General features: G+C 39.2%; 1 protein-coding gene across 1 annotated transcript in view; it reads left to right on the top strand.

Moving 5' to 3' along the window:
- The first annotated feature begins 1,324 nt into the window (after positions 1-1,324).
- MYBBP1A (MYB binding protein 1a) overlaps positions 1,325-13,297 on the top strand; it is a 1,224,315-nt gene continuing 1,212,342 nt past the window's right edge. The window contains exon 1 of the mRNA XM_044054196.1: positions 1,325-1,566. Coding sequence (XP_043910131.1) covers positions 1,402-1,566 — 165 coding nt within the window. The 5' untranslated portion in view covers positions 1,325-1,401. The remainder of the gene's footprint in view (positions 1,567-13,297) is intronic.

Raw genomic sequence — 13,297 nt, 5'->3', positions numbered from 1 at the left:
AGAGATTCAAATTTGTAAACAAGCTAACTCTCTAGCCAATCAACTAAAGGCACAATAAGACTTAAACAGCAATTCCCAGCTCAAGAAGGGCATAGGCTATCCTCTCCTGCCAATACAGTGCAGACCACAAACCTTCCTAATATAAAATAATTGCTTTGCAGCCCAAGTGCTTGTATCAGAACAAAGACACTTAGAATAGCAAGCACAATGACCCTTCACTAGCAATTCCTAGCTCGGAGGGGTGGAGGCTACCCTCTCATCCCACAAGAGTGTAGACTACAAACCTTCTTAAAATAACTGGTTTAGAGCCCAACTGTTCAAACCAGAGCGAAGACACTCTTAGAACAAAAGACACAATGAGCCTTCAACCAGTAAAATTCCCAACTCAGAAGGGTTATCCTCTCCTGTTACAAGAGTGTAGACCACAAACCTTCCTAATGTAAAATAACTGGTTTGGAGCCCAAGTGTCCAAACTAGAACAAAAACACTTAGAATAACAGGCACAATAAACCTTTACCAGCAATTCCCAGCTCAAAAGAGAAGTGGCTATCCTCTCTTCCCACAAGAGTGTAGACCACAAACCTTCACTTAGTGCAGACAAAAAAAACATAAGAGATAGTGGAATTGCAATAATCTATAACAACACGCCAGATCTCCCTAGCATTTCATCAATTCAGCAAAACTGAAATCCTCATAACTATTCTCAAAATAAACCAACACAAATCCGTTTCCATTACAGGAATCTACATAGGATACCACAAAATATGTAACCCCATACCGATAGTTTGCCAGTTTTCCCATCATTGCATTCACAGTCTTTAACATTCCCACAAGCACATTATGAAAAGTATCAACAAAATAGACTCTAAAAATATGAAAATTATCTGTCTTTATCAAGACTACAGTTACGGAATAATAAATGTCTTACAGCATATGGGAAGTTATACAATTGTAATCTGACATTTCAGTGTAATCAGAACGTGTATAATATAAATGTAATTTGAAGTGTTGCCTCTATGCTCCAGCCGTGGCTGAAAAGGGTCAGTCGACTAACCCATCTACTCATTAAGAAACGATATATAAAAAAAGATAAAAATAGAAATACGGGACATGCCTTCCAAACAACGTCTGTATTTACGTCCAAATATAATTTTTATAAAAAAAGGTGCAATAATAGTTTTATGATTTAAATAATAATAACGAGATAAATGTTTTGAATGTTTCAAGAGCACAAACAAGGAATAAAACAGTTTTCCAACATAAACAGCATCCGAGTCATCCTTTACAAAACAAGAGGAAATAATTCAGTCAAGCTATGCAACCTTTGAACCGGAAGTAAACGTGCTGAGGTTTGTACATATTTTTAAAGCATGGTTTGGGAAAGACAGTAATACAGAAGACATGGAAACTGAATCTCCTAATAAACCAAAAGTAGAAGACTCTGGAGGTATCCTGAAACAGAACCGAGAATTCCTTGATTTCTTTTGGGATATAGCGAAACCAGAGCAGGAAATTAGACTAAAAGCTATAGAAAATCTCTTACAGTATTTGGAAACCAGCGAACGGGTAATTTAAAATTATTAATATTTTGTTGTTTAGTGGTGGCTGGTTACATTCAGATGAGCCAGGTCTTGATAAAGGGATAAGTATGGCTTAAGGCTATCCAATGCGGTAATGGCTTGTTTCATTTCAGAAATTCTGTCGGGATGATGGATGAGTGATCAGGACCTTTACTTGTTTGGTTTGGCCACGTGTTTTTAGAAACTGCCACTTGGACTTGGAATAGATGAGATGTAGTATGATAATGTACATGAGGAAAAGAAATGGTTTGTGAAATTATTACATAGTCAGTTTATTTTCTGATGGATTTTTAAAAAGTTCATCTAATCACCAGAGATGGGTAATGCACTTCCAAGAATACGTATGTCATTGAAGGACACCAGTCCTTCTATTTGTTTAAATTGCTTGCTCTTCAAAAAGACATTTGTATATATCTAAAGAACGCAACTCTTACAGTGCAAAATGAAACTTGATGGGAACTCAAAGCGTAACTGACTCTACGATAAGCTGTCGGTACTGATGCAACTTGTCGGAGCTGCACAGCGACTCTTCACGAAACTTATGATTTCCTAAATTAAACACATGCACCATAGACTTGAGAAATTATTTGTGTAAACAATGCAACTGTTACAAGTTTCAAAATGTGTGCATGTTTAAGGGGATGTCTTTGTTTCATTCTTTTTTTTTCATGAATGTATCTCTCGTAGATTCATAGGCTGTTGACCCGAGGGTTTTTACAAGCCTAGCCGTTAAATCCCAATATAATACTAGACGAGAGATATCGTATATGCCCAAGATTAGATAGTGCTCTCAACCACTTAACTTCCAGAATTAGGGTCAGTGCCAAACATACAGGGTCACCCCCCCCCCAGGATCAAACAAAGGCATTTAATTTGCTCTTGCTGGATGACAAATTTGGTACTGTTGTCCGTCAGATCCCGATATGGCCTCTTAGGCTTGCGATGGCCCATTTGAAGTGTGTGTGTGTGCCTTTCAGAATGATCAATACAGTCCTCCCACATCTTTCTAAAGGTATATGCTTTCTCTCTGCCCCTGATCTGATGCTACTCTGCAATCTGATTTTTTATTTGGGGGGGTCTTTATTTATCTGCTTTTATACTGCTTTTTTTTTTTTTTTGTGGGAGATTGGTCTATAATAGAGCCTGTCATCACTGAAATAAAGTGCCGACTGTAACTGTAGTAAATAATGACATCATAGGCTGAAAACAAAACTTGAAACAGTTGTCTTTAATCAAATCCACATTAAAGGCTTAAGACTTAGGAAAGCTGCTAAGAAAAACTGATCACCCACAGGATGCATATAGCAAGGAGCAATGAATGTATTCTGTTTGAGCAGTGATGTTCTCTCCTCCATTTCAATAATGTGTTTTTTTCTGAGTCTGACTGATATGGCTGCAGGAAAAGAATATATAATTCCATACCATTAATAAAAATACTGGATAATTTTGGGGGGATTTTTAGTGAAGGAGTTTGTCATACACAGTGGTTTTTAAATCTGTATGAGGACTGCCACACTCTTATTCTTCTTTTTCTTAAAGTTGTATGAGGCAGAGAAAACATCAGATTTCCTCTGTCTGCAAATCAGATCCTTGGAGAATGCCACTGCTAAGAGACATGCTTGGGCTCTCTGTCTTTTTTGATCAAGGATTCCGCAATCCTGTTCAACTGTGTGTGCATCTGCATTGCATGACCTTCTTGCAGGTGATGTCAGTGGGAGAGTACATTCAGATGATTAAATTTCTACCTCCTGTTAAGCCTCATTTCCTCTTCCAAAGCATCATTTTTCATGTATTGTACCCACAATTCTATTTTTTTTATGTAATTTGCTTTTGTCCTTTTCTAAAGTTCCCACTTTCAGTTATTTTATCGCTGTTACTATATTCACTACTTCCAAAATGGTTGGTTTAGGCATTGATTTCCATTTTCTAGTAAATGCTTTTTTGGCAGCCACCAGAATTAAACTTGGTCAGACATTACTTTGTCTAAACAATTCAGATCCTGTATCACAGCTCAAGAAATAATTTCCTTAGTTACACCAGTTTGCTCAACCAGTATTTCTGACTGTCATTAGCCCATGTTGCTTAGAGACAAGGAGCTAAATAAATTGCTGCCACAAAGGTTAAAATTTTCTTATAAGAGGGGCAGAAATCTCAGAGATATGGTTTTGCATAATCAATTTGAACCGCCTATAATGAATATTAGTGTTTGGATGCTTATATTTAAAGGCACTATACCATGCAATAAATGTTCTATATGCAAAAATGTGATCAATGGCTTTAAGTATATTAATGGACATCAATTCTTGGTTAAGGGTAATTTCAATTGTAATACATGTGGGGTTATATATGTTCTTAGATGTAGCTGTAATAAATTTTACATTGGTGAGACGAGCAGAAGTTTTAAAGTTCGTTTTCAAGAACATCTAAGAGATATAAAAAAATGCTAGAATTGATAGCCCCCTTGGTAGTCATTTTTCTGAATTTCATAATTGTAACCCTAATCACATTATTGGTTGTATTTTGGAAAAGGTTGAGATACTCTTGGGGGAATTAGTGAATCTGGATGTTAAATTACGTAAAAAGGAGACACTGTATATTTTAAAGTTTAATACTTTGGAGCCCTTAGGGTTAAACAAGGAATGTGACTGGAAATATGTAATTTAATTTAACTTAATTGATTAATTACAGTGGGTGTGTTTTGTAAAGCTTAGGTGTATATAATCTTGACGCTTTTTTATGTTATTTTACTCTGTGAAGGCTGTATAGCTGAGGCGCTAAGTAATAAAAGGTTGGACTGTTCGTTGTCTTGGTGGTATAGATTTCTGACTGAGTTGTTGTGTCTTTCATCTTTTCCCGGTTAGGGGTCGCCACAGCTGATCTCCGGTCCGCTAATGATTGGCAGTAGATTTTTACGTGCCGAGTTGCCAGCACTGACGCACAACCTTCAACGAAGGTACGCCCATTCACGCATGTCTCCACACAGAAGACGCTCTAGCTGAGAATTGAACAGGACAATGTCTTACTGTGAGGAGATTTCTGACTGAGTAGTCTGCAGAATTGTTAGTCTGCTAACTCTTTACACTCCCAAAAATGTTCCCAATTACTTTTGTTTTCTCTGTCACCTCCAACATTTGCATTCTACCTGAGGAAAAAGCTTTGGAGTCTGCTTGAGGTATAAAATACCTGTGCAAACACTTCCAAGCAACAATCCTAAACCTTCTAGACTTTGTTGCATATTTGGGACTCCTACATATGTCCTCCCATAGTTTGTGAATTGCTTCTCCAGTCTGCCTTCCCAATCCTTTCTAACCTCCTTTGATTATTTCCTGTAGTTATCTTGCAATATTCTAGAGGTCCTATTAAGTATCCCTTTTTTAACAGCAGCTTCTGTTCTCGATACATATAAAAATGCTACCAGTGCTGGTCTTTCACTTAAGATCCCCCTATTCCTTTCTCTTTGCATATAATCTGATATCAATCCTCGATAAGACGCCTGCAGTCCAGATGTAGTCTTGGCCTCTTCCTATTCTGTTACCTTTACCTCTCTAATTATTTGCAACCATTACCTTGGTTCATCTGTCAGTTTTTCCCAGTAAATTCCAGCACCTTCTTGTCTCTTCTCTGCACTTGTATTTGCAGTCATCCCTATTGTTGGAATATCCTTCTCTGTTCCAGTGTTGGCTTAGTTTTTCATAGGTAGGCCCATTACCTTGGTTCATCTGTCAGTTTTTCCCCATTAAATTCCAGCACCTTCTTGTCTCTTCTCTACACTTGTATTTGCAGTCATCCCTATTGTTGGAATATCCTTCTCTGTTCCAGTGTTGGCTTAGTTTTTCCTAGCCTAGTGCCTACCTATGAACCTATCGGCCCTAGGGCCCATACAAGCCTAGCCAAAAAAATGTACCCTGGCTTTCGCCACCCAAGAAAATTATTTTCCTGTGCCCCTGTCGAGCAGAGCCACAGAAGTGATCCCCGGGGTGAATTTCCCATCCAATCATCAAGATTTTTCTTGAAGAGTGCTAATGATGAGCTCTGTTTGACATAGATAGGTAGTCTGTTCCAGAGTATGGGAAGTCTCTGGGACAGGAATCTATCCCTCCAGCATGTTCTGTTTATTGTGGTGACAAGGTTAACGTCCCTAGAGCGTGTAGCTCGGAGGGATTGGGATTTCTTTAAGTGGAGCATGTCCAACAGCTCTGGGTTTGACATAGCTGTGTATGTTAGGCAGAGATCGCCCCTGAGTAGGTGATATGCGATGGAGTAAAGCTGTAGTTTTTTGAGACTGTCTGCATAGGGCATCTGTTTGAGGCCAGTAATCCTCTTTGTGACTTATTTCTGTGGTCTTTCCAGTTCTTGGGTATTAGTACTAACTACTCACGGGTCATCATTTCAAAGCCAATTACCCCATGTGAGAATCAAACCCTGCACCTTGTGTTTGTAAGGTAAACACCTTAACCATTATGCCATCTTCCCACCCCAACAACAGTTGTTGTAGATGTTTTGTGAGGTACATACCAAAAGGGGCGTTGTACTCTATAATGGGTCTAATGATTGATGAGTAGAGGGGAACAATGACCTTTTTTTTTTCTGGATGAGAATCCTTTTGTGATGAGATGAGCCACGTAAAAGGATTTCCTGACCACTGTGGCGATGTGATTATCAAAGGAGAGACTACTGTCCACCTGTGTCCCAAGGTCTCTTATCACATTTTCGGCATTAAGTAGACTACCAGCTATGTGGTAGTTCATGGGTAAAGAGTTTTTACCAAAGGGGATGACAATACACTTTTTGGCATTGAGCTTCAGGCCATGGCTTTGACACCAGGTATCTGTCTCAGTGAGGCCCTTTTGTAGTTTGTCCACATCGTTAGGAGTTTCGATTATGGCTCCTAGTTTGCAGTCATCTGCAAACTTTGTTAATAAAGACCTTCTGTGTTGGCCTGCACTTCAGAGAAGTAGATACCAAACAGGAGAGGACCCAGGACTGAACCTTGTGGCACTCCACTTGTCACTGGTCTGATGTTGGATTTGGAATCCGCTACTTTCACAGTGTGGGTTCTGTCAGTGAGCCAGTTGGCAACCCATCTTGTGACATAGGGATTTATACCTAGTTTAGTGAGCTTATCTATAATTCCAGAGTGGGGGATGGTGTCGAAAGCCTTGGCGAGATCTAGATAAGCTGTGTGAACCATTTTACCCTCATCTATGGCTTTGGTGACTGCTTCAAAGAAGTCAATCAGGTTTAGGAGACATGATCTGCCTTTTACAAATCCAAACTGAGTAGGGTCCAGAGTTTGGAGATTACCAATGTCTTTGTTTATGAGTTCCACAATGATGCGTTCCATGGCCTTGCAGACCAGGCTCGTCAGGCTAATGGGGCGGTAGTTCCCGGGGTCCGTCATGACTCCCCCTTTGTGGAGTGGGATAACTGTCGGGGTGCGCCATTCAGTGGGTACAAAGCCTGAGGTGAGGCTATGATTGAACATGGTACTTGGGTAGGGTGCCAGTTCATTCTGTAGTTCGTGTAGAATGCAGCCTGGGATATTGTCAGGTCCCATGGATGCTGTGTTCTTGGCTTTGGAGAGTGTGTTTTTTACCTTTGCAGCCGTGATTATAGGAACTTTGTATTCTTCCGGTATAGAGATGGGCCCTCTAGGGGGTGAGAGGGGGGTAAAGTTAGCACTGAACCTATCTGCTAGGATGTTGGCAATATCAGTTGGTTCTGTATATTTAGTGCCATTATGCTGTAACTCAGAACAGATCTGAGTGTTCCCATTTAGATTCTTGACATAGCTATAGAATGCTTTGTGGTTGTCTTTAGAGTCAGTGGCAATTTTGTTTTCTTAACTAGCTTTGGAGGATTTTATGAGGGATCTCGGCTTCTTACTGAGGTTGACCAGGGAGTTCCTCCAGTCATGGGATTTTACTCTTTTGCAACAGTTTCTTTCTTCTGTTGTAGAGTTTGTTTATGGCAGGGGACCGCCAGATTGGCTTCCTTTTTTTGGAGGATAACATCTTGGTTCTGTTAGGGATAGCATGATCCATGCACTCGTGTAAGTGCTTATAAAGTGCATTTGTGAAGGATTCGGCAGTCATACCTCTATTGTCCATCTGCATGGGTGTCATGAAGTTTGCCACTTCTGTCTTAAGTGTGAAGTTGGCTTTTGAGAAGTTTTTTTACGATGGTTTCCCTAACTGGGGCTGGGGGTGGGATGTGGATGTCTAGGCTGATTAGCTTGTGGTCGGATCTGACCAACGAGGAATTGACCTCTGGTGTGGAACACCGGTTTCCCATGTTGGTAATGACCAGGTCTGGGATATTGCTGCCCCTGGTGGGGGTGTGAATAAGTTGATCCAAGGCATTGGAATTTATGAATTCTAGAAAACGTTGAGCAAAAGAATTAGTACAGGAGTAGTTTTCCCAGTTAATGGTGGGGTAGTTGAAATCGCGCATTATTAGGGTGTTGGGTTGTACCCTAATACTTTCCAGTGTATCACGAAATGAGGAGTGTGAATCCTGGGGCAAGGTGGTGGGTCTGTAGCAAGCTACAATTTGGATTGCGGTCTTGCCCAGAGTTAGTTGCACTTGGATAATCTCGGATGCATTATGTTGTGCAACTAGCCTGGAGGTGTGGATATCCTTAATGAATATGGACACGCCTCCGCCCTTAGTGCTTCTTTCTGGGTTAGGTGGCCGAAAGGTGTGGTATGAATTGAAGCCTGGTAATGCAGGGGTGCTCTCTGGAGCTTTGAACCAGGTCTCTGTCACTGCACAGATGTCAGTGTTCTCCATTTTAAGGAGTGCCTTGAGTGAGTGCATTTTGAGGTTTAGACTTCTAGCAGTGAGTAGCATTACCTTCAGATTTTGCTTGCTTGTACCTGTTACGGTGGTTAATTTGTCATTTGAACCTTGCCTAAAAAAGGCACTATAGGGGTGGCAAGAGCCTTAGCCAGTATCCGGAATCCTAAGGGCGACAGGTGCAGGCCATCTTTGGCAAAGCATTGTGGACCGTCGATCATGTCGTCCCAGGCAGATAAATACTGGATCCCCTTAGAATGACACCAGAAGCTTAGCCAATTGTTGAAGTCCATCATTTTGTCCTTGTACTGTGGTATCATTCTGGGTGATGGCAGGATGCTACTCAGGGTTAGGGTCATACCTGCCTGGGATACAAGATCGGAGAGCTCCTCCATGTCTCTTTTCATGTAGTCCAGGGAGGTACGTCTCAGGTCATTCACACCAACATGGACAATGACAGTGTCATATTTCTACTTGTTCTGGAGTGACCTGAGTGCATGTGTTATGTGGTGGATCCTGGCACCTGACAGGCAGCTGACAGTAACTTTCTCCTTGTTTAGTCTAGTGAGTGGAACATCAGTGTGCCTGACTATAGAGTCACCTATGACTAGAGTGTTGGGTACGTTGTTATACCTTATGGGCTGTGGTTGAGTGGCACATGTGTCATTTGGGTTGTATTGGGGGGTGGAGTTTGCTTGCGTTTATGCTTTGGATGTCCCTGATGCTTGGGCAGGTTTTTATTGAGAGCCTCCGCGAATGTAGATGTTAGAATACTTTCTGCTACTGTACGAGTATAATATTCTGTGTGACTATATTGTTATTCTCCTCAAGTATCTTCATCCAAAATCACAGTCTGTCCTCATTTCTTGAGCTTCCCTGTCTCATCATCATCCCTTTCCACTTTGAATTGTAGCTTTTTGTTTGTGCTGTGTATAGGAGCCTTAACCATGTAGCTGTATAAACACTTTATAATCCTGGTCTAGAATCAAAATGGGCCTACATGAAGCTGGACCTGATGGGTATTTACTATCTTTAGGTATTACAGCTACCACAGCTTTCTTCCAGGATGTTGGTGCTTCTTCGTCTTTTAAACTACAGCTAAGCAAAGCCTTCCAGATCTTTATCACGTTCTTCCCTCCTAGAGCTTCTACAGGAATACCATCTTTTCCTGGAGACTTTCCTGTAGATTGGTTATACATATCACTTTTATCTCATCTCCTCCTATCTTAACTGTTAATAAATGAGCCCCATCTACCTCTAACTTTGACATATTTAATTCTTCTTTAAATATTTCCATTTCTATTCTTTCTTGATTTCCATGTGTCTTTGCTTTATACAGATTTTCATAAAATTTCTGAAGTATTTCTAATACCTCTATAGGATCTTTGGTTGTTTTCCTTGTTATAGGCTCCCTACGCTTGGCAACAGCCCTTATACCTTCTGTTGCCTGAACCATTATGCTAAAAGCTTTTGTGCTTTGGAGCGATCAAAAACGGTTGCTTAATTGCAGTCCCTTAATCTCATACATATTATCCATGAAGTCTTTTATTTTCTATTTTGCATTCTGCGATTGCATCTCCTCTTGTTCTTTGAGATCTCCCCCTTATTCTGCAATACTTTTAACCTTTGTCAGTCCATTTAAATTCTTATTTCTTAGCCATATCTCTTTTTCTTTTATTTCTACCGTAGTTTTAAACTCCTCTTTCATTTTATCCAAGTCCCTATCTATATTTTCTGAAGAATTTTTTGTCTTCCTAATAATTTCCACTAATTTCCTCAAATTCCTCTCTGTGTAACATATAGGAAGAGACGCAGCAGTGTCTCATTTTTATTTCATTACCTTGCATTTTTATTTTAGTTATTGGCGTGTGATCTGAAATAGTTATTGGAAGTGTATCAAAACTTTCAACTAAATGCACGTGTTCCTGTGAAATATAATTTCTGTCTAGCCTAGTCCGGTTTTTGTACCTTGAGGAATACTGTTGTAATTGTCTGTGAGCTCCTACTATTGAATTCTCATCTTGTATACCAAATATTTTCATAAGTTTCTTAAAAAAATCTACCCTATCTTTTTGTATTTTCCTTTCTAGGCCCCTCCCCGATACATCCTGTCTGTTGCAAATCAAATTACAGTCCCCACCCTGTAAGTAATATTCCCTGGTGAAAGCTGATTATTTCTCCCAGAATATTCTTAAGCTCTTTTGTAGCAGGCTCTATTGTAGCAGTTTCAGGTGGAATATAAGTATATGCCAGCATAATCCTCCTCCCTTGTCAGTGGCCTCTTAGTACTACAGATCTATCAGTATTCTCTTTTTACCTCTTTTGTCACAATTGGAGCTCCCCTAGCAATTAATATATGTATTCCTCTTTTCCTTTGTCTGGGACATAATGCTGAATAACCATCCTGAAATCCTTTCTTTTTCAAGTTTACATGCTCAATTCTTTCCAGATGTGTGTCCTGTAGTATAGCTATCTTCTGTCTGCACTTCATAATACAGTTCACTACTCTTTCTTTTTTGTATATACTTGTGACCCCATTCATGTTCAAAGGTAATATGAAAAGTGTTGTCACTATGGTAAGAAGTTATTCCCAGCTGTTATGACAACTTTTTTAAAATGTCTAGTTTCATCTTTTGTGTTATAAGCATACCGTAATGTTTGGCAGGTTGATCATCTTCTGTACAGTTGTTTCTTGTCATATCCATTTGAACCTATGACATGTCTTACAAGGCTTTTTGTTTTTAATAAAAACCTTGGAAAATCCACACCCCTATAACCTATTAACTTAGTACAAACACACAAAACTGTATACATCTTCTAATTAATTAAGTTTAACCCTCCTAATAGGATTTTAATTGACCTGTAATTAAGGTTATCCATGCTAAGATGTATTGTACAGCTTGTGCTTCTGCATACACTAAGTGCTGTGTCTGTGTCTTAGCTTTATTCCTCTCCCAGCCAGTTGTAGAAAACAGCTTGAATGCTTTCAGAAAGCATTATATTTTAGCCACGGGGGAAAATATTCTGTTCATTTCCTTTTTATCAGCTTATCTCCATAGAAACACGAGAACCAGATACATAGCTTCCTTCAGCTACAAACTTCTCATGTTGCATTGTGAACATTTATTTGCTAAAGAAAAACGTTTCATTACATTCAGTGTTCTTTTATTTACTTGCTTTCACTTAAAACTTGTTAGCTCAAGTAAAGAACATGTCAACTTTACTTGTAGCATGATCTGCATACTTTTACAACTTGTCCCTCACTTCAACAACCCCAAATCACAGCCTGTTATCTTAAACATGTTTTTGTCCAGGCTTTCTTCTCTTTACATTGCAGTGCCTACGTTTTTTTAAAACTAAACAAGAAGAAAGAAGGAGAAGAAAAAGGAGACACAAATAACTGATAATGTATTACATGCAGTATATGTCACATTTTATAAAAAAGTGTTATGAACAAAATTTGTTTTTGTTACAGTTTCCTCTTTCCTCCTTTCTTCTTAATGTTCTTCCAAACATTAATGGCTTGAAGTAGGGCATATGCTTTGATGTCCTCTACAGTTTTAACAAAATCAAAAAAGTCCAATATTTTCCAGTTGTAAAGGGTCATTTGCATATATCCCATGTGCTTCTAATACAAGAGGTTTAAGGAATCGCACTGTGGAAACTCTAGCTTGGCTAGATTTTTCTTTTAGTTTTTACTGTTTTGTTAAGGCATATTTCACAAATGTGATCAATACTTTGTAATCCTGTATTTATTCATTAATTTCTGAGTTGCTGGTTTTCTTCCTGTTTATCTCCAACTTCCAACTCCGGTCTCTGGTTCATATCCACTTTACTTTTGGTTCTTCTAGTCAACTCCTGTGCTTTTGTCTTTCAAGCATTTTTCTTTGGAACATTGGAAAAGGTTTCACTGGAAAACTTTCTGCAAGAGCTTTATTATCAGAAGAATAAGAGGCAGAGCCCCCCTTCTGTTTGATAGCTCACTTTTTGTAGGAAAAACTATTTCCTCCTTAGCATGCTTTGCATCAAAAAATTACTTTGCTCTTCAGAATATTTTTTTTTTCTGGAAGATAGCTGGATACAGCAGTGCAAGTCTCACGCCTGCCTGTCAACATTCCCTGATTACTGAAATAAACTTGCTCCTCTTCTGCCTGCTGTATGGTGAGTAATCATTTTCCAGAAACACTCTACTATTTCCAACTTTTAGCACTTTGTTGTTCTGCCACAGGTTTATCTGGATCAACTGTTTTTTTGCTGTTAGGATTGCATCTTTACTATTAGAGGCCTTGGCTGCATTCTCATGGGCAGGCTTTGAGCATACAATGTGCCTTTTCAGTTAACAGCCCCTCCAGTATGGTTGCTTATTTGTGCTTTCATGGAATTAATACAGTCTGTACCTTCCAGCTCCTCTTGTCTTGTAGAGCAGTAAATCTCTACAAGCTCTGTCCTGTAATTCTGCCAATTTTTGAAACATCTCTTCTTGAGTAGTTTTATATTGAGCCAGCCTTTAATTTATTTTTGCCTCTGATTTTTACAGTTTTATCAGCTCCTCTGAATATCTGTTTAAAGCTTCTTCCATTTTTTCCGTCCTTTTGTTATGCCGCAGGATTATTCCCAATCAGTGTTTTCTCTTTACTTCTTGGGGTTGATTTTCTTTCAAGTTCTCTAAATTTCTTGTTTACTGGCATCCAGGCAGTGCACTTATTACCCAGTCTTTCACATTGGAAGAGCAAAATTAAGCTGTTACTCGGCTCTGTACAGCTGTCTTCTTGTTCTTTTTCCGTACAAATGCGTTTATACCAGTGAAGGGGAGGTGTAGTACAGGTTAATTACTGTCATTGTTTGTGGATACATAGGCAGATTAGCAGACTTAACTGTATATCTGTTTTTTAGTAATTTTAAAGGTAATTAAAGGTAAC

The sequence above is a fragment of the Protopterus annectens genome, chromosome 13.part0 (genome assembly GCF_019279795.1).
Source record: "Protopterus annectens isolate FY-2018-M chromosome 13.part0, PAN1.0, whole genome shotgun sequence".
In the NCBI taxonomy this organism is placed as follows: domain Eukaryota; kingdom Metazoa; phylum Chordata; order Ceratodontiformes; family Protopteridae; genus Protopterus; species Protopterus annectens.
The sequence above is the reverse complement of the archived record's forward strand: the minus strand, read 5'-3'. Positions and strand labels throughout refer to the sequence as shown.